This window comes from Biomphalaria glabrata, chromosome 8 (assembly GCF_947242115.1).
Source record: "Biomphalaria glabrata chromosome 8, xgBioGlab47.1, whole genome shotgun sequence".
Lineage (NCBI taxonomy): Eukaryota > Metazoa > Mollusca > Gastropoda > Planorbidae > Biomphalaria > Biomphalaria glabrata.
In genome coordinates this window covers 615,730-635,233 of record NC_074718.1, presented here as the reverse complement: position 1 = coordinate 635,233, position 19,504 = coordinate 615,730, and the positions used below count along the sequence as shown (strand labels likewise).

At 33.2% G+C, this 19,504-nt stretch overlaps 1 protein-coding gene across 3 annotated transcripts; it reads left to right on the top strand.

The window, feature by feature from the left end:
* Nucleotides 1-877: 877 nt before the first annotated feature.
* On the top strand, nucleotides 878-18,635 carry LOC129927615 (piggyBac transposable element-derived protein 4-like). Of its 3 annotated transcripts, XM_056037299.1 has the most exons (8): nucleotides 878-3,267; nucleotides 3,679-3,883; nucleotides 4,555-4,668; nucleotides 6,096-6,213; nucleotides 9,098-9,236; nucleotides 9,473-9,562; nucleotides 10,210-10,298; nucleotides 10,773-18,635. In XM_056037299.1, the coding sequence occupies exon 1, from the start codon at nucleotides 1,626-1,628 to the stop codon at nucleotides 2,730-2,732; it is 1,107 nt and encodes a 368-aa protein (XP_055893274.1). In that variant the 5' UTR covers nucleotides 878-1,625; the 3' UTR covers nucleotides 2,733-3,267; nucleotides 3,679-3,883; nucleotides 4,555-4,668; nucleotides 6,096-6,213; nucleotides 9,098-9,236; nucleotides 9,473-9,562; nucleotides 10,210-10,298; nucleotides 10,773-18,635. The 3 variants fall into 3 exon arrangements, with proteins under 3 accessions (XP_055893274.1, XP_055893276.1, XP_055893277.1); XM_056037301.1 differs by lacking the exon at nucleotides 4,555-4,668; XM_056037302.1 differs by lacking the exon at nucleotides 6,096-6,213.
* The last annotated feature ends 869 nt before the right edge of the window (nucleotides 18,636-19,504 follow it).

Genomic DNA, 19,504 nt, shown 5'->3' with positions numbered 1-19,504 from the left:
GAAAAAGCGATGGGAGGACAACATTAAAGAATGGACAGGCCTGCCATTGAGAGATGTTCTAAACAAGGCAAAAAAAAAGGGAGGAATGGAGAAAGACAGTCGACAAATCTTGCCTGGTGCCCCAACGGTCCAACAGACTAAGGGATAGGTAAAGGTAAAGATCTATATAAATCTAATTTACATCTTTGTCCAAACCAAATTAAATTAACTAATTTGGTAATGTGCATAGTGCATAATATCATTATGGCTTCTAAACAAAAAACTGCTGTAATTTGGAAGTTCAAAATATATAGAGATCTATGTAGGCCTATTAAAGAAAAACATAATAAAAAGGCACAAAAAAAAATTACATCAAAAAGATATTATTTTTTTCTTTATGTAAATTTGATGCTTTAAAAAACAACAACAACTAAGCAAATAAAAAAAAAAACAACAACATGTAAAATAGAATAAATGAGACTGCATAGAGTTGATAAAGTAAGCTTACAGTGTTACACTAGAAACAAACAGATAAGTTTAAAAGTCAGGCCACTGATTTTAGAGATTTAATGTTATTTAATTAAGAGAATTCAAAACATAAATAAAAAAAATAACAACGAGACTAATAAAGCTTAAACTGACCCCATGATACCAAACACAGGATTTTTTTTTATAGTTCTGGTAACTGAGGAAGGTTTATTACAGGCATGAGTTTGATCTTTTTGAAACTAATTCCTAAAAAAAATTTTTTCCTAGGCAACTTCAAAACTACTTTGTCAACTATCCAGAGATTCAGGGGAATGAAATCTTAGACTATTTATAATTAAGGTAAATTTGAGAAAAATAGTAATTTCTTGATTATGATTTTAAAACTGCTTTTTTCTATGACTTATTTATTATAATGTAATAATGTTTGTTTTTTTCAGTTAACACTTTCAGTGCGGGGTTACTCTCCAGGAGTAACTTCCCTAGCGCTGTAGAGTGCGGCGTTACTCTCCCTGAGTAACTTGGTATATAGTGTTTGTTTCATTATATTTCTTTATTTTAAAGTTCGTTTTTTTAAATTCTTTATTACTTTCCGGTTAAGAGAGTGATTGTTCTTTCCTTTTATTGTTGATTGGACGCCATACGTACACGTTTTATTTTCAAATCTTTGTTTTAGTGACACTGTGTTTTTCGTTTTGAGTGGATTCTAAAATGGATTTAGGTGAATCTAGTGGACTTTCTAGACCTGAGACTAATTCTAGATCTAGGCGAATCACTGCTCAGCAAGCATTAGAAATGTTTAATAACTTTTCCTCAGATGATAGTGATAATGCGTATTCATCAGATAGTGACTATGAGAATCAGAATGGCATTAGACCTAGATCTAGTGAAAGCAGTGACGATGAAGAAGAAACAGCTGGGGCAACGCCCACTTCTTTGTTATCATGTTTTCCAGTTGTTGGTAGCAAAAGCAAAAAAAGAAAACTAAATGATAATCATAATGTTGTTATAAATAGATCTATCTCTGACTGGATAATGGTTGGAGATGGTTTTGAAACCAAAAACCTGTTCAGTTTTGCACCCAAGAATGAGCCTGGGATAAATGAAAATTATTTATCCCAGTCATCTTCTGTTCTGGACTGCTTCTCTTCCCTCTTCACATGTACCATCATGGATATTGTGATAGAGTACATCAATGCCTATGCTCTAAAAAAAGTGAAGCAAAACACGCCATTGAGGATAGGTCAAGATTTCAAAACTGGAAACCTGTAACCAAGTATGAGATGATAAAATTTTTGGCAACCACCATGGCTATGGGCTTGAACAAAAAACCAAGCATACAGGATTACTTCTCAACCGATGATATTTTTTTTACTCCATTTTTCTCGGAAATGTTTGAAAGGGACAGGTTCTTGTCCTTATTTTGTTCAATGTTACATTGCGGGGAACCAGATGCTGAAGGTAAAAGAAAAATAGAGCCTTTTATCAATCTCTTGATTGATAATTACAACACAGTTTACACACCTTTCCAAAATGTGGCCATCGACGAAATGATTGTGGGCTTCAAAGGCAGATGGCTGTACAAGCAATTTAATCCTTCAAAGCCTTATAAATATCACATCAAAAGCTTTGGGCTTCTTGACAGCTGTACAGGATATGTTCTGAATCTTCTGACATATTATGGGAAAAACACCTCATTTGACCCAAACAGTGACAAGGACGGAGGGCAGGCAGTACAGATTTTTAGGACTTTGCTTGGCGTCATTGGCAGGGGTTATCATGTATTTGCTGATCGCTTTTTCACGACCAGAAAACTAGTTGACTATCTCTTGTCAGAAGAGCAATATTATACTGGAACAGTACAGTTCACCCGCAAAGGATTTCCTGATGAAATTAAAAAACTAACGAGGCACAAGGAGTCTAGATATTGGGCGACAGCTGAAGAAAAACTACTGGTAGTAAGCTGGCAAGACAAAAAGGCTAAAAAGCCTGTAGCTATTGTGTCTACCATGGCAAAAGCTGAAAACAGGGAAATAAAGAATAAAGTGAAGCCTGCTGTTGTCGATACATACAATAAATACATGTATGGATGCGATCTGGTCGATCAGAAAATTGGCTACTACGGTCTACAGAACAGGAAAAGCATAAAGTGGTGGAAAAAATTGTTTCACTGGATAGTTGAAATAACAATTTCAAATGCCCATGTTCTCTATTTGATGTGCAAAAATGGAGAAAAAAAAGAAATGCTCAGTTTGAAAAAATTTTAAATTCAACTTGTCCATGCACTATGTATGGAAGCAGCCGCTGTGATGCCTCCAGAAGAGAAAGACAGAAGAAAGCCAGTAGTAGGAAGACCTATGAAAAATCCTATCCCCAGGCTAGATGCAGGCAGGCATATAATTGACTATTCTGATAAAGAAAACCGGTGTAAAGTGTGCAGCACACGAAAAAAAACAGCGCGCACTCATTTCATTTGTAGTGATTGTCCTGATAGACCTCATCTGCATCCAAAAGATTGTTTTAAGAAATGGCATACACAAGTTCATTTTTAACATGCTGATGAAAAAAACTGTAAATATGTATAAAGTGACATTGATTTTCAATTTGGTTTTGAGATTTGTGTAAATATTGTGTAAATAGAATTTTTTCTTCATTTTTGTGAACATCAAAGAAGCTGAAAAAACAACCCAGACTTGTGCTAATGTTTTTTTTTTTTATTATTTTTATGTGACATATATGTGTGGTTAAGTGAAAATTCTTTTATATTGGATTTACTTTATTAACATGGGAATAAACCTTTCAGTAAGTTGGATTTTTACTTCATTTTTTCGAGAAAAAAAAATTTTTTGACACACTTCAAATTGATATAAAAAAAATATTTTATTGAATTTTTATTTATCTAATACTTCAGCGTTTGACACATTCATTTCCCTTTAAATTGATATCAAATCTATTCATATATTTTAAGAAATAAAAAAGTTATAGTAGTTTTTGTAGCGCCACCCTCTCTCCCATTTTGGTTCTTCCTGAAAAAACTCAATTTTTTCAGTGAAAAAAATTCGCACTCGAGTTAAATTAAACTGATGCAAACAGTATTTACTTATTAACTTTGACTTACTGATTATCTATGATGAGTCTGGAATTATTATGTGTGCAGGATCTAAATTGTGGTGACCCATTCTGATTATTGTAAAAATGTTTTACATGTTTCAGATGTTCCTTCAGAGTTGAAAACAACTACATTCTAGCTTGAACGTCCCACAAGAAGATGTGGGGTGGCAGCAGGCAGGGGTCTAACCTAGGATCTTGGAGACCACTAAACGATAGTCCAGAGTGTATATGATTAATTGAGTAGACAAAGAAGGGATGGATTACTGGAGCTAAAAGAAGGCATAATTTAACAATAGACTACTTTGGGGTAAGTTTCCGTTGCCGCCCCTACACTTTCTATGGTCTTATGTATTGGTTTTCTCTAGACTGTTTTTGTTTTTTTGTTGGTCTCTATTACATACACAGTTTAGTTCATAATATAAAGATATTTATATTTAACTTTATATGAAAAAGTTTATGTTAATATGTATTACAAGTGCTATGCCCCTTTGCTTGGGTTTGAAATGCCCTCTGTGTCAAATGAGTTAGCCTTAGTCAAGATAGCAACATAAAAAAAAAACATTCTTGAAAATGAACTCTACAAAACGAATATTTGTTCTAGTTTCTACTAGCCTTAATTAACAGTTGACTGTCTAGATTTTACTTTTCTGTTGAATGAAATTTAGATGTTTATTTATTTATTATTTTTCTTTGGTTTATCATAACATAAAGCTTGCTCTTTGCTCAGTTTAAGCTCTTTGGGGAACATGTGGGGAGAAGCAGTATTTGGGAGAAGATTTCCATGCTGTTTCCAACCCTTACTTAACCCTTTCTGCAACATAGCTCAAGCCAAATCTAAATTGAAAATTTATGAAAATGTATGGTGCTTACTGGAATTCTAAATCCAGCCCCTTGAAAGGTAGCCAACTGGTGTATGCCCCTCAGCCCCACAGGGACTTTGTATAAATCTAACAACTAATTTTAATTTATCTTCATCAGATATGGAATGAGAGAGGCTATAGTGTTGATTAAATAAATATGTAGGTCTCAGCTGGGGCTGCACAGCCACGGGAAATACTGCATTCCTAACTTATCTTGGGACTTATTATAAAGGTAATTGTCTACATTTTATACTATACTATCTTTATAAGACATACTGTATAATAATACTTGTATATTTTTGGAAAAGGTGAAGATCTTTGTTTTTACCAGATCATATTGGATGTATCTGATAGTTGTCAAAGAGTTAGAATAGTTTCTTGTCATCAAAAGGCATCACTTATTCTATAGGGAATCATTGTAGAAATGATATAAAATGTATATTGACATTTTTTCTCAAGTGATCATAAGGACAATCTTCTATAACTTTTAAACTTATCAAAATATTTTTTGAATATATAATAAACCAGATGGTTCATAAATAAATTGATTATTGAAATTCAACAGATTGTATATTTAGGGTCATATTTTCCAAATCATTTTTTGTTTTTGAAATTATTAGTTCTGTTAGAAGGCCTGCATACAACATTTACCAGACATCTTTGTTATCTCTCTCTTTGCAGACTTTGAGAAATGCATTAGATTTAAACTTACTTTAGACTTAGGTCCTCCCGCGCCGTTCGGCGCATTGGGCGGCAAGCTGTCTCCATAAAGATCTGGCAATGTCTGAAGCCTCCTCCCACCTGGTGTGTCGAGTTTGCCGTTTCTGTAGCAATAGTGGTTTTACAGGGTGGGGGTCGCTAGCCCCACGCCAAACCCTCCTCCTTTTTCACCCAGGCTTGGGATTTAAATGGCTTTTAAAAATATTTTAATTATAGCACATGATGGAGGATGGGATATTGCTCATGACATCTTAAAAGATTTTTAAAAAATGAGCTAAATCTGTTTATGCTATTGGGTTGTTTATGCTATTGGGTATGTTGGTTACGTTTTTTACTCCCCAAAACTAGTGATGATGAGATAGAAACAGATAAAAAGACAACACCACATAATTATTTTCAATTTTCCCTAATGCCATTAGAAAAGGGGAATGGGATGCCTCAATTGGCCAGGAAAACCAATGACTTAGTAGAGGTGAAGTAACTTATTAACATGCCTGACTAGATTGATCATGAAATGCATAGGACATAATTATATTCTCTTTTGAAGTAATGCCTGTAATCTAGAAGATATAAAGATTGTGTTGTCCTGTTCGTTTTGGTCTTCCTCTGTGCCTTGTGCCTGTGGGTTCCCATCTAAAGCCTGAATAGCTCTTTTATTGGCATTTTTATTTTAGGTGTAACTTGTGTATTGTTCACTATTTATTAAGTTTTGAAAGTGGTTTTCTGAGTTTGGAAAGATCTAATCAACTTTCTAACAAACAGCTCTGCTAGCTTGTAGACATCTAGGTGAACATATAAGGATATCTAACATGTAATAAATTCTATGAAACTTTTAAAAGAATAAGTATATTATTATGAGGTTGTTTTTAGAATAAAGGCATATATTAATATATTTAAATAGTTTTGGAAAGTGTTATGCTAAAGTGATTCTGTTCACAGCTGCCATTATCCAAGGACATATGATTCTCTGGAGGCTTACATCACTGGAAAAAGTCTTTGGTCCCCTGAAGATTACAGTACATGTAATGCTGCAAAAGGAGGAGGATGCTGGGCCAGGGTAAACACTCCATAACATAATGGCATAGTGAATGAAATAACATTTTATTTTAGTGTATAATAGTTATAATTTTAGTCTAAAATATTTAAATAAATGTTACAGTATAAGCCAGTTCCTGAATTAGCTTGTCACATTCAGCCAAAGTTAAAAATTCTTGAATAAAGTTATCTCTATTGTACTTAAGCTAGCTATATCCTGTATAGGCACAAGATTGGCAGCAATTCTCTCTGCAAATGATGATGTGCTGATTCATAATGGAACATTTGATTTTTTTAATGGGGGGAGGGAGGACTTGCTAAGTGGTTAAGTGCAGCTGCTTTTGAGCTAGAGTTTTCAGGTTCAAATCTTGGTGAAGATTGTTTTTGAATTTCAGGATCATAGAGTGCCTCAAGTCTGTGCAATTTTAATGACATTAGTTGGGGAAAGTAAAGAAGGTTTATCATTGTGCTGGCCATATCATGATACCTTTATAACTGTAGGCCACAGAGAAACAGATGACATTTACATCATCTGCCCTATAGATTGCAAGTTTTAAAAGGCATTCTTATTACATTTTAATCCGCAACTATTCTAAAAATTATAATCATTTTTTCAGACATTTCTTCTTTTCTGAGCCACTAAATTGATGATTATGTTAAATCAACAATTGATTTTAAAATAATATTTCTACTTTACTTTGCAAGAAAAAGCTAATATTATAAGCAATACTTACTATAGTCAAATTATGCACTTTTATAAAGTATGCTAAGCAAGCTTAAACAAAGCATTAAAAAAAATATTTGCTATTGATCTTTTAGAAAATGGGGCTATAGAATATACTATATATTTCTTATAATTTTAATGAAGGTTTTTTTTTTACATTTTATCCTCAAATTTAAATCAAAACTATGTCAATAGCTATATGTCTTCATAAGCTATAACTAATTTAACATGTATTTATCTTTGGAATGTTTGTAAATTGTTTTACATGTTTCGGATGTCCCTTCAGAGTTGAAGATAGTTTACTTCCTAGTCCAAACCTCCCACAGGGTGACGGGGGATGGGAGCAGGCAGGGTTTGAACCAGAGACCATCGATAAATCCGATTGACAGTCCAGCGCGCAAACTGCACGACCTGGCAGTCAGGACCGTTATCTGGGTAACTATTGTCTGATAAATTGAAATAATGATTAAGTCTAGAAGAAGTAAAACTATGGCATGCATCCTGTCTGGAACTATCTATTCACCTAAATAGATATCGATTTAATTCCACTAACTTCGATAGTAAAGCGGTTTACTTGCTATGTTGTGAGTCTTTTTTTTTAAAAAAAGATTTAAAAAAAAATGAAACATCTGTTGGTGCTTCTGCTCTGACACTGAAAAAAAAGTAGGTCTGTTGAAGTTAATGAATAATAAAAACAAAGAAGAATATCCAGATTATACATGATTACATTTTGTAGTGTCATTCAATAAGGAAATCTACTTGAATTGTAATGTTTCTAAATGTTTCTAACCCTAAATATTTACTATATAAATAAATTATGGCTTTCATATAGTGCTACTTTCATGCTTATAGCATGCTCAGAGCACTATGGTCCAATCTCATTTGTGAACCAGTAGGAGTAGGTTTTCTAACTGCCTTAAAGCACTCAGTAAACACAACTCAACTCGAGTTGTGTGTCGAACCTCTTGCCCCCTTCATAGGCAGCCAAGCTAAGCCAAGTTCAAGCGTAGTTGGCCTCTTGACCAACCTTCCTACTAGGCTCAATTGGTTACCTTGGTTGTGGAAAAGGAAATATTTAAAGTTCTTGAAGTGTTCAGTATCCTCATTTTGTAATTAAACCTGATGCATGATGGACATTAAAATTTTTACTTTATATTTTCATATGTTTCCAACTGTGAATTGCCTCTTACTTTAAAATTTAGCTCTAGCTGGATAACTTTGTGCAATAAAAAAATTATGTTTAGATTTTGGAAATTATAATTTATGTGCTACATCTTAAATTCACTATATACGTGTAGAACTATTGCTTGGAATCTAATTGCAAGTTTCTACTGTCGACTGTCATACTAGATATGGTCTTATGGCTCCATTAGAACCTTGGTCAGGCAACTATAATGTTTGCCTCCCCCCCCCCCCTCCCTCCCTTCATATGGAAAGTAGGTAAATCTTTCATTTAGAGCCAAATTATATAACCCTTACCGTATTTATACAATAAAAGTGTACTGAGCATGTTATAGTAGAAAGAAGACACATTATAGAAATCTTATACATAAGAATTTGGATACCAAGAAAAAAAATCTTTTCTCTAGTGAAACTAGATCTGTATGGATAATGGTTTGCTTTTAATCTTTAACAATACAGCCAATCAACCTAACTGGTACATCTGGTAACAGGTACATCTCTTATGACTAAAATCACCAGTGTGTGTGTTTTGTATCAAGGATGTGCATGTTGTTGGTTTTGAAAAAATGTTTGATGTGACTGCCAAGGCTTTTTACAAATCTTTTGTGTGTGTGTATGTGTTTTTTTTTCTATTTTTTTAAATTTTATATTGTAATCGGAATTCTTAAATGGTGGGGAAAATATGTAAACCACTATTTTGACTGTCAAAAACAGTAAACCTAAAAAAAATAAATTTTGTAGTTTTAAACAAATTGAATCACACTTATAACATATATAAAATATAGATTTATAACATATTGAATCACACTTATAATACATACAGGCTGGCTGCCTGGTCGTGTGGTATATTGTTTGGACTTCTCGATGGTCCTGGGTTAATACCCTGCCTGCTGTCATCCTGCTGGAAGTTAGGACTAGGAAGTAAATTATCTTCAACTCTGAAGGAACAACTAAAATATGTGAAACATTTTACAAACATTTTTTTGTCTTCCTTTCTCAGCACATACAACTCAATTTACTTCTATTGGCTGGAAATATTTAAAGCATGACAGTGGCGTAGGTAAATTACCAAATATTGGATCTTATGTTGGATTGATCAGCCCTGATGAACTGACCTGACCATTGTAATTGAAACCATAGTGAGTAATAATTTCTTAAAAGCACTCTTCTTACCTCCCTCCCCTCCCCTTAAGATTCTAAAGAAAAAATTTGTCAGCATGTTACATTACTAGACTGTAAGACTCTTTATGACATATCTGTCAGACATACCTACAGGTTGGAAAACTTATCTATTTGACATACCTAGATGACATATTAACTCTGATTAATAAAAGAAAAAAGTTTTTCAGACACAATCACTTTATTTGTATTTCAGACTCATGACCACTCTATCTGTATAGGTCCTGGTATACCCTGGGATGATGTTCACCCACAACTTTTAACTTGAAATCTTAAAGGAAGTTTTGTAAGTATATTTCATTAGATTCTTCTGCTTAAAATAATTTATAACAATAAAGAAAAAGTTAAAGACTGCTGTTGCATGAGGCTTGTATTTAAAAAAAAAAAAAAGAAAATATAATTACTGACAAATGAATTCAAAAGTTTGATGTCAGATGGCAGAATATGAACCTGGCACCATTATTATTATTATTATAGCTTTTATATAGCGCTACTTTCATGCTTATAGCATGCTCAGAGCGCTTTTTGGTCCAATCTCATTTGTGGACCGGTGGGGGGGAGGGGGTATCTAGGAGTTGGTTTTCTGTGCTGCCTTTGGGCGCTCAGTAAACACATCTCTGCCCGAGTCGGGTGTCAAACCTCGAGCCCCCTTCTAGGTAGCCTAGCCAAGTTCAAGCGCACTTGGCCTCTCGACCACGCTTCCCACCATTGTGAAAGATAATCCAGTGTGCATACTGCACAACCAGGCAGCCATCCAGTCTTAAAAAGAATGTGTTAATTAATCATTTTATTTAGTTTTAAATTAGACTGTTTAATGTTTTATTTGTATCTCTTTTCTATGGACTTTCTTTTGTTTTAACAATAATTTATTACCAGTTATATAAATTTAGTAAAATGTTTGCAGCTAAATATCACTACCATTGTTATCTTTAGGCTAAACTAACAAGCATGAATGTCTGGTACAGTAAGATAGGGTTAATGGTCAACCTGACATTATGGTTCATTCATTGGGACAGCTAATGGTGAGTCAATTCTATTTTTAAATATTAAATTAATCTGATGAATTCCTTTGACTCTTTTTGTATTAAGTATCAAACTTGGCAGTGAAACAAAGAGCAAGGAAAAGAAGCATAACTTAATTTATTTAGGTGATAGAGTAGCAGAGAAGGCCTAAAGTGTCTAATGCAGAACATTCTCAGGACATAAGCAATGTATTCATATCTTGTACCTTTGCTGAAATGTTAACAGACAGAAATTTAAAGTAGGGAATCCACCTGGGAAATAGTTTAAAGAGTGTTGGTAGACAAAAAGATTTAAAAAAAATAACCATAGACTTGCAATGAAAAAAAAAAGAGCCTACTGCTGTGCCACACCAGTTGGTTAAAAGAAAGACTTAGCAAAAGAAAATCTGGAGATGCTTTTGTAATAAATAAGTCAGCACTTTAATATTGTATTCATATATATATATTCATATTATCACATTCCATCTTTCACAGTTTGTGTCTGACCAAGCAGTTCTCAAGTTAGGGCTTGATGAAGTCTACAAACTGACCATTATATCTACTGGACAAAAAAGGATCTTATATGTATATTTTAAACCTGGTCAATGCCTATTTCTCCACTATTGTCGACATCTTGAGACATCACCATCGGCAGAAACCGAAGACGGCTGATACATTTGTGTGGGTGAAAAACTGAAGGCGTCGCTCGAAGACAGCTGATACATTTGTGTGGGTGAAAAACTCAAGGTTTCGCTCGAAGACAGCTGATACATTTGTGTGGGTGTAAAATTCAAGGCGTCGCCTGAAGACAGATGATACATCGTTTCCACGTGAGCGCTTGTCACCAACTTTTGACACGCTCTTGCATTGTCGAGGTTTCACCTTACATTGCTATACAGAAGGTCCTCCATTTAGACCTCTGTTCACTTATGGTCATTCTAATTTTTCAGAGACTTTACATATTTGGATTATCTAAGCTGAAGTTCTCCACTTAAGTACTGTTGGATTATTTATACGAATGTTCAAGTACTTTTGGATTATTGATCTTTGACGTTGAAGTTGGACTAACTTGTACCTATTGGCGCTCTCCTAGTCATCGCTGTACGACGAAGAAATAACACATGCCTGCATTACTACACTTACATTTTGGATTATCTTATTGGATTATTTGGATTACCTGTTGGACTTGTGTTAATTGTAAAGGTCAAGAGGAAATATTTTTTGACATTACTTGAGCATTTGAGCCATCTTATGGCATATGACTGGATTATTTTACTACTACTTTGATGCTCACATTGATGTGTATTCTCAATCGGATTACTTAGTTACCTTACCCATGGATTATTATTGAACTACTCAAGCTGTATTTGTATTTGACAAGCTACAAGAGAGGATTAATCTACATCAGTCTACAAAAGAAAGTCTGTAAGTTATAATTAAGGATTGAATATATTCATATGATTAATAAAGTACATTGATTTTGCTGTGGTATAGCAGTAATTGAAGTTGATTATATATAGAGTTAGTGATTGATAACTCTTGGAACCATATTAAATTGATTTTCATTTTTTATATTTGTTACCTTAAAGGGCGGTCGGCGTGGGTCTGTCTTATGTTTTGAGACTGAATCGGCACAATTTATTTGTTCCGTTCCATTTCACTTCATGTGATAGGGATCTTTAGGGATTTTCTTGTTGTTCTCTTAGTCCTAATAAGGTCCGAGTAGACCAGCCTTGTTCGGTAGGGACTTCTAGATCATTTTGAAATTTTTTGTTTAGTGGTATATAGTTTTGTTTGTACAATCGTAGTGTGATTTCTCTTTGTATTCATATTGTTTGTTTGTGTAAGTCTTGTATTTACATATCTGTGATTCTCTTGTCAAAGTCTTCTATTTATTGATTTCTTTTAAAGCAGACTGTATTGTTATCTATATTGTTTTTGTGTTCGTCACCTATACTTTAATTTATCTCTTTATTCTCTCATTAATTAATTTTTTTTTCATTTTTTCACTGCACATATAACATGTTACAAAGATATATTTGAAGTAATAATATTGTGTACATATATACTATCACTTGAATTAGAGCCTTATTTTTTGAGCTCTTGTACTTATTTTGTATTGACACATTTCTCGTACTCTGATTATTTTGTTGGTACATTTTGACGCAACACTTATTACTATTGACTCATTTGTACATTGTATTTGGCACACATTGATTACAAACTCAACACATTTATTGGCCATCTATTATTTAAATATCAAAGATACATGCAAAGTGAGACATTATTATTTGTATTTTGATAACTAAGCACTCACTACACAGTTAATACTACATACAGATTGGAATCCTATATATTTGTTGACTTTATACACGTTGAAGATTATTTAATATTTATTGACATTATACACACTTGAAGCCTAAACCCATACCTATCAACAATGTCTACCTATGATAAAATCTTGGAGTTGGCCATAGAAATGGAATTGAAGGGTGAAAAGAAAAGAGAATTTATCGAAAGAGAATTGGATGAATTAAAGAAGAAAGAACGTGAAGTAGCGGAACGAGATGAACGAGCGGCAGAAAGAGCGCATCAGAAAGAAATGAAAGAAATAGAGGGAAAAGTTGAGTTAGCTAAACTGGAAGCTGCAAAAGTGAATCCGAACATATTACAACCACTGACACAGCAAGCCAAACCATACGTCTCGAAGTTCCATAAGTTCAATGAGAAAAACGAAACTCTTGAAAACTACATTGTGCAATTTGAGCACATAGCCTCAACGTATGACATGTCTCCTAGAGATATGGCCAAGCACCTACTCGCCAATCTTGCAGGTGAACCGCTGAACATAATAGCCACCCTGACACCTGAACAAAAGACTGACTACAAGGCTGTGAAAAACAGACTCCTCGAACACTTTGGCAAATCCGAGGACCACTACAGAAAACTCTTTCGAGACATCAGATTGCAAAAGAACGGTGATTACAACAGAATTATTTTTGAAATTAAGCAAAATATCTTAAAGTGGCTTGAACTCTCCAACTGTGATATGACGAGACCAGACCAAATCATTGATATGTTCTTAATTGACAGTGTTACAGACAACATTTTCACTTTCCTGAAAGAGAAGAAAATTAAAAACGAAACAGAACTCATAACTAACCTGAATTTATTCAAAGACAGCCATCCCAATCACACCATCGACAGAAGAGACCATCATTAACACTGATTCAAGTAAATTCAAATACAGCAGCAACAATAAAACCTGCTTTAACTGCGGCATAAAGGGTCACATAAAGAGCCAATGTAGATCAATCAACAGAAGCACTTTCCAGTATCAAAGTGGCACATATCGAGACAATAAATATGACAACAGAAGAAACAGCAGAGCAACCCAAAGTTACAGCCCTAATGATAGAAGAAGGCAATACAACACCAACAACGATAATTACAACTTCCAGAACTATCAAAGAAGACAGCAATACAATACCAACAACTTTCAGAACTATCACAGACGATCCAGACGTGATGGCTACGAACGAAACAGATACAACAGAAATACTTCAAACAGATGGCAAAGTAACAGCAACAATAGAATCCATAGACGCCCTAGCAGTTATGACAACTCAGCCGCAACCATCGACACTCACGAACACGAACATGTAGCATTCATGAACTCAACTCCAGAAAATAATTCCTATCCATTACTTACAAACGGGCTGGACAACGCATCACGAAACAGTAACATTAGAACTGGAAACACACATGACACTAGTAGTTAGCAAGCTAGACATAGGGCAGCACAACATACAATTTTGTTTATTATACAATAGGATACAACACCATCACAAAATCACTAAATATCAGTAATATAACTAAACAATGACATTGTTCACATAAGTCAACAACTATAATTATCACACTATTTTACATAACACTAGCACCGTTAAGGACTCATTAGCCAGTACAAGTGTAATTCATTGAATCTGTTGATGCCATATTCTACATATAACTTTGATTGTATTTGTACACATGACACTTCAAAAGGTCATATGTGCCCAATTTTTGCATATGTGTAAATTATTTTTCCAAGAGTCCATTTGAACAGAACGCAGTCATATTAAAACCTGAGTATGTGACACTATTTATTGAAATGTATTTTTCATTTTTTCAAATGTACATAACCTTTGTAAATTGTATAGATATGACTGTGACATTGATCTTCACTGATGAATTTATTTTTTCCCACATATCAGTTTTGAAGACTATTTGAGCTTAATTTGAGGCTTGATGATATGTAATGCAAACAATGATTTTTTGAAAAGAATATTGTATTTAATTAGTGAGATCTATTTGAGCATTACTGATGGCTTGAAAAATAATTGATACTGTGTAATGCAAACTGAATCTTTGAATAGAAGATTGTACTTAATATGAGAAGTATTGGAGCATTATTGATGGCTCATGAAGTAATATATATAATGTGTGATGTAATCGCTGATTTTTTGAGGAGAAGATTGTATTTAATATGAGAAAATTATTTGAGCATTATTGATGGCTCGTGAAGCAATACATTTGATGTGTGTCGTAGACACTGACTTTTTGAGAAGATTGTATTTAATATGAGAAAATTATTGGAGCATTATTGATGGCTCGTGAAGTAATATATTTGATGATGTGTGATGTAGACACTGATATTTTTTGAGGAGAAGATTGTATTTAATGACAAAACTTTTGGAGCATTATTGATGGCTCAAGCAGTATATTTTATATTATGTGATGATAACACTAATTTTGAGAAGAATATTGTATGGATATGAGAAAACTATCGAAGCATGATTAATGGCTCGAAGTAATATACTTGATTTTTGAAAGAACATTGTACTTGATTCATGAAGACTATTGGAGCACTATTAATGGCTCAAAGTAATATATTTGATTTTTGAATAGAACATTGTATTTGAGTGATGAAGACTATTAGAGCACTATTAATGGCTCGAAGTAACATATTTGATGTTACATAACGTGAAAAGCTGATTCATTTTTTCGAGAGAAGATTGTAACTTACACTTATGTTAAAAGAACTTGTGCTCACAGTAAGACATATGAGCCAAATGAATATCATGATAACGACCTTGATGCTTTAATATGCTTATGACTTTGATGATTTAAATATGTTCCTCATAAATCATCATTAAAGAATATATTTTCTTGACTTTCATGATTTAGTAGCATTGTCAAAACATTGCCATTATTTTTGTACATAAACCATTGAGACAACATAAATATTTATTATAGATACATTTCACTTGCATTGATTTATTTTAAAGAACATTGTCAATATCTTTTCATTTGACCATGTAACCATTGTCAATATTTTTCATTTGATTATGTAACCTGATGGGATAAACTAAGTATATTTGTATACGAGCATTTTTCATGGCTGCTCATTCCTTTGTAAAATTAATATTGAAAGCATTCTTTTGATAAATTGAGAATTTACTTTGAAATTTTGTGTAAAGAAACACTTGCTTTTTGAGTAATGTTGACAACTATGAGTATTGTCTACACAGACAAATATTTTTTCAAATATTGTAAGGTCAAATGAGACCATATATTAGTCTCATCAAATTTTTTGATGGCATGATAAGACATGTGCCAGAGATTATAGCACACATTGTACATTTGTATGGATTATTTCTCTCTCAAAAGATGTGACTATATAATAGTATTATTACTTAAATTTCAAAAGATTTTTACAAAATCTTTTTTTTTTGAGGGAAAGGGCGTAATGTCACAGTCTTAGTTGACATTGCATGATCTAAAGTTCACATCATGTTAATAGTTTAAAAGACACGTGGAATTCCTAATGTAGAAAACAGGAAGTAGAATGAATAAAGTTGACTTTGAAGTCAGTCAGTCAGTCAAGTAAAGCAGACAAGTGAAGTCAAGTTAGAAGTCAAGTGTTATTCTTTGGACCGAGTGGTCAAATATATTTTAGTCCGGGATGGACAGTAGCGACTTAGAAAAGTCTGTAGTAATTTCAGTTAGAAAGTAACTTGTGGGCAGTTGTTGCCAGTGGTCTTTTGAGACATGTATTAGTTAATCTATATTTCTACACAGTGTTGCCCGCTGAGATGCGGACATGATTTGTTGTTAACGTATTGGATACTTTTGATACCGCTGTTATGCGGATAGGATTATTATTTCTTGACTTGTAGCACTAACAAGGAGTGCAGTATATTATTATTATTATAGTAAAATAAACTTCATGTTGTCTGCTGAACGGACTTGAGTCAGTCGTATAGTGTTTGTCTTGTCACGTGTCTAGAGTACTTCAGGAAGTAAGAACTCAGTATTACACCATTCAACGTTCATTGACAGACCCCCTCCCTCCCAACCATTTCCTCTGCCTTATCTTGATGACTTTGACTTTAATTAGACATTAAGCTTTCCATGTGCTGAAATTTAGCATTGTAGAACGGGAAATAAATTGTCTATGACAGTTCAAAGTGTGTATACATTTTTTTTGACGCACCCTGTAAATATATTGTATTCAGTGATTTTTTTATTTTACCATTTTCTAATATTAGTTTGTTAGCTCAATAACTATTAACCTTTTAGATTGTTATCTTTTGTAATGTTAAGACTAGAAAACAAGATCTCAAAATTATATTTAGGACGATGATTACAATTACTTAGTCAATTACTTAGATAAAATAATTATAAAACAAAAGTTATATAAAGACATAATTATACAATGTTTATATTTTGTATGTTCATAAAAATGTGTATAGCAGTGTTATGGAGTGTGGGTGTTTCCAAGGTAACGTTGAGAAATTAGCGATTGGTTGGCGGATATGCAGTGAGGATGGTGAAATTACAAAAATGGTCTAGTGTAATGCAAATTACCCAGGGATCTGAAACTGTACAGACAGGTTTTTTGTAGTGAGTTAGATTTTGTTTAAAATACCATTTTATATTATTGCTACTAGATTTATTTCATTTCATCTAGGTTAGTATTAGGGTTAGTGTTATGTTGTAATAAAAGTTATATTTAGTTTTGTTTCAAAAAAGAAGTTTTTTCAAGTTTCATATTAAATATATATATATATATCCAAGCAGTAGTTCTCACCAAACTTTCATACACTGGCAGAACTACCTTAAAAAAATGTTCTGCTGGAGGCTGGTGTGGGTAGTATAGAAGAAATACTTATTCAACAGCTGTGATGGGTTGGAAAATTATCCCACATGGGGGGCGACTGCATGCCAAATGGTATCTTCAAGGATGGCGTAACGGGGTACTCCTGTAAGCACTATAAAGATTAACTCAGGCGCCTTTTTGCCATAGAGGAAAGTAGGTTGTAATAGGGTTTATGAAAACACTGCACTCATCTTTTATCTTCAGCATCATTATTATTATTAAACCATTACTCAAATTTTGCTTTGTTATTTTGCCATGTAGCGATTTACTGCTGCTGGGGTGAACAATGCTTAAAAAAATAAAAATATGCTGTGTTTTTACTTTGGCCCAGCGGTGGCTCCCACATTTATGTCTTTTGTATTTTTCTATACCAGTTCTGTTACTATGCAAATGCAAAAAAAAAAATGCAAGTTGTTGCACTATTGATATTTTTTATACTAATTTTTTATTTATATTATTAATTATTTATTATTATCTAAGCATCTGTTTGTATTTGAGCTGAGTAATGAATATAGATTCTTAAATTTAATTGTTGTTTGTTGCTTTACTCACTTTTAAACTGTGACCATGTAAATTTTGTCTAGGCGGAGAATGGTAATGTCTTAGTGTTAATGATTAGATTGAGAATGTTAATGTCTTAGTGTCAATGATAACAGTGAGAATGGTAATGTCGTAGTGTCAATGATAACAGTGAGAATGGTAATGTCTTAGTGTTATTGATTAGATTGATAATGGTAATGTCTTAGTGTCAATGATTACATTGAGAATAGTAATGTCTTAGTGCCAATGATAACACTGAGACAATCATTAGATTGAGGATGGTAATGTCTTAGTGTCAATGGTGTAACACTATGATTAGAGTGAGATGCACGAGATGATTTCAGTTCACGTGAAAATGGGTCTTACACATTGTCGAGCAAAGAGGTATCATTTTTGATCACATGACCACGATTTTTTAGTAAGTTAGCACCATGATGTATCAAGAGACGTAGGTGTCTCTGTTTTATGAAATTGGATTAAATAATATGAGTACCTAATTGGAGATATTTCTAAGGATGTAGTTTGTATTTGATGTGAAATAATTCGTGATATTTTATGGCTGAGATTGCCTACTTTATGAACTATTATTTGATGTAATAAATATTTGTCTGCCAGAGAGGAGTTTGTAATTATTTTATCCATAATATGTGATGTGTTTGATTAAGAATACAAGAACACTACATCAAGGCCAGAAGAGGCCCTTATACCATTCAATCAACATTCACACCATTCAAGACGGTACAAATAGTTAGATTGAGAATGATAATGTCTTAGTGTCAATGATTACATTGAGAATAGCAATATCTTAGTGTCAATGATTATATTGAAAATGGTAATGTCTTAGTGTCAATGATTATATTGAAAATGGTAATGTCTTAGTGTCAATGATTAGATTGAGAATGGTAATGTCTTAGTGTCAATGATTAGATTGAGAATGGTAATGTCTTAGTGTCGATGATTACATTGAGAATGGTAATGTCTTAGTGTCAATGATTACATTGAGAATGGTAATGTCTTAGTGTCATTGATTACATTGAGAATGTTATGTTAATGATTAGATTGAGAATGGTAATGTCTTAGTGTCAATGATTAGATTGAGAATGGTAATGACTTAGTGTCATTGATTACATTGAGAATGTTATGTTAATGATTAGATTGAGAATGGTAATGTCTTAGTGTCAATGATTACATTGAGAATGGTAATGTCTTAGTGTCATTGATTACATTGAGAATGTTATGTCAATGATTAGATTGAGTATGGTAATGTCTTAGTGTCAATGATTAGATTGAGAATAGTAATGTCTTAGTGTCAATGATTAGATTGAGAATGGAAACATCTTAACCTCATTGATTAGATTGAGAATGGAAATGACTTAGTGTCAATGATTAGATTAAGAATGGAAGGTCTTAGTGTCAATGATTACTTTGAGAATGGTAATGTCATAGTGTCAATGGTAATGTCTTAGTGTCAATGATTAGATTG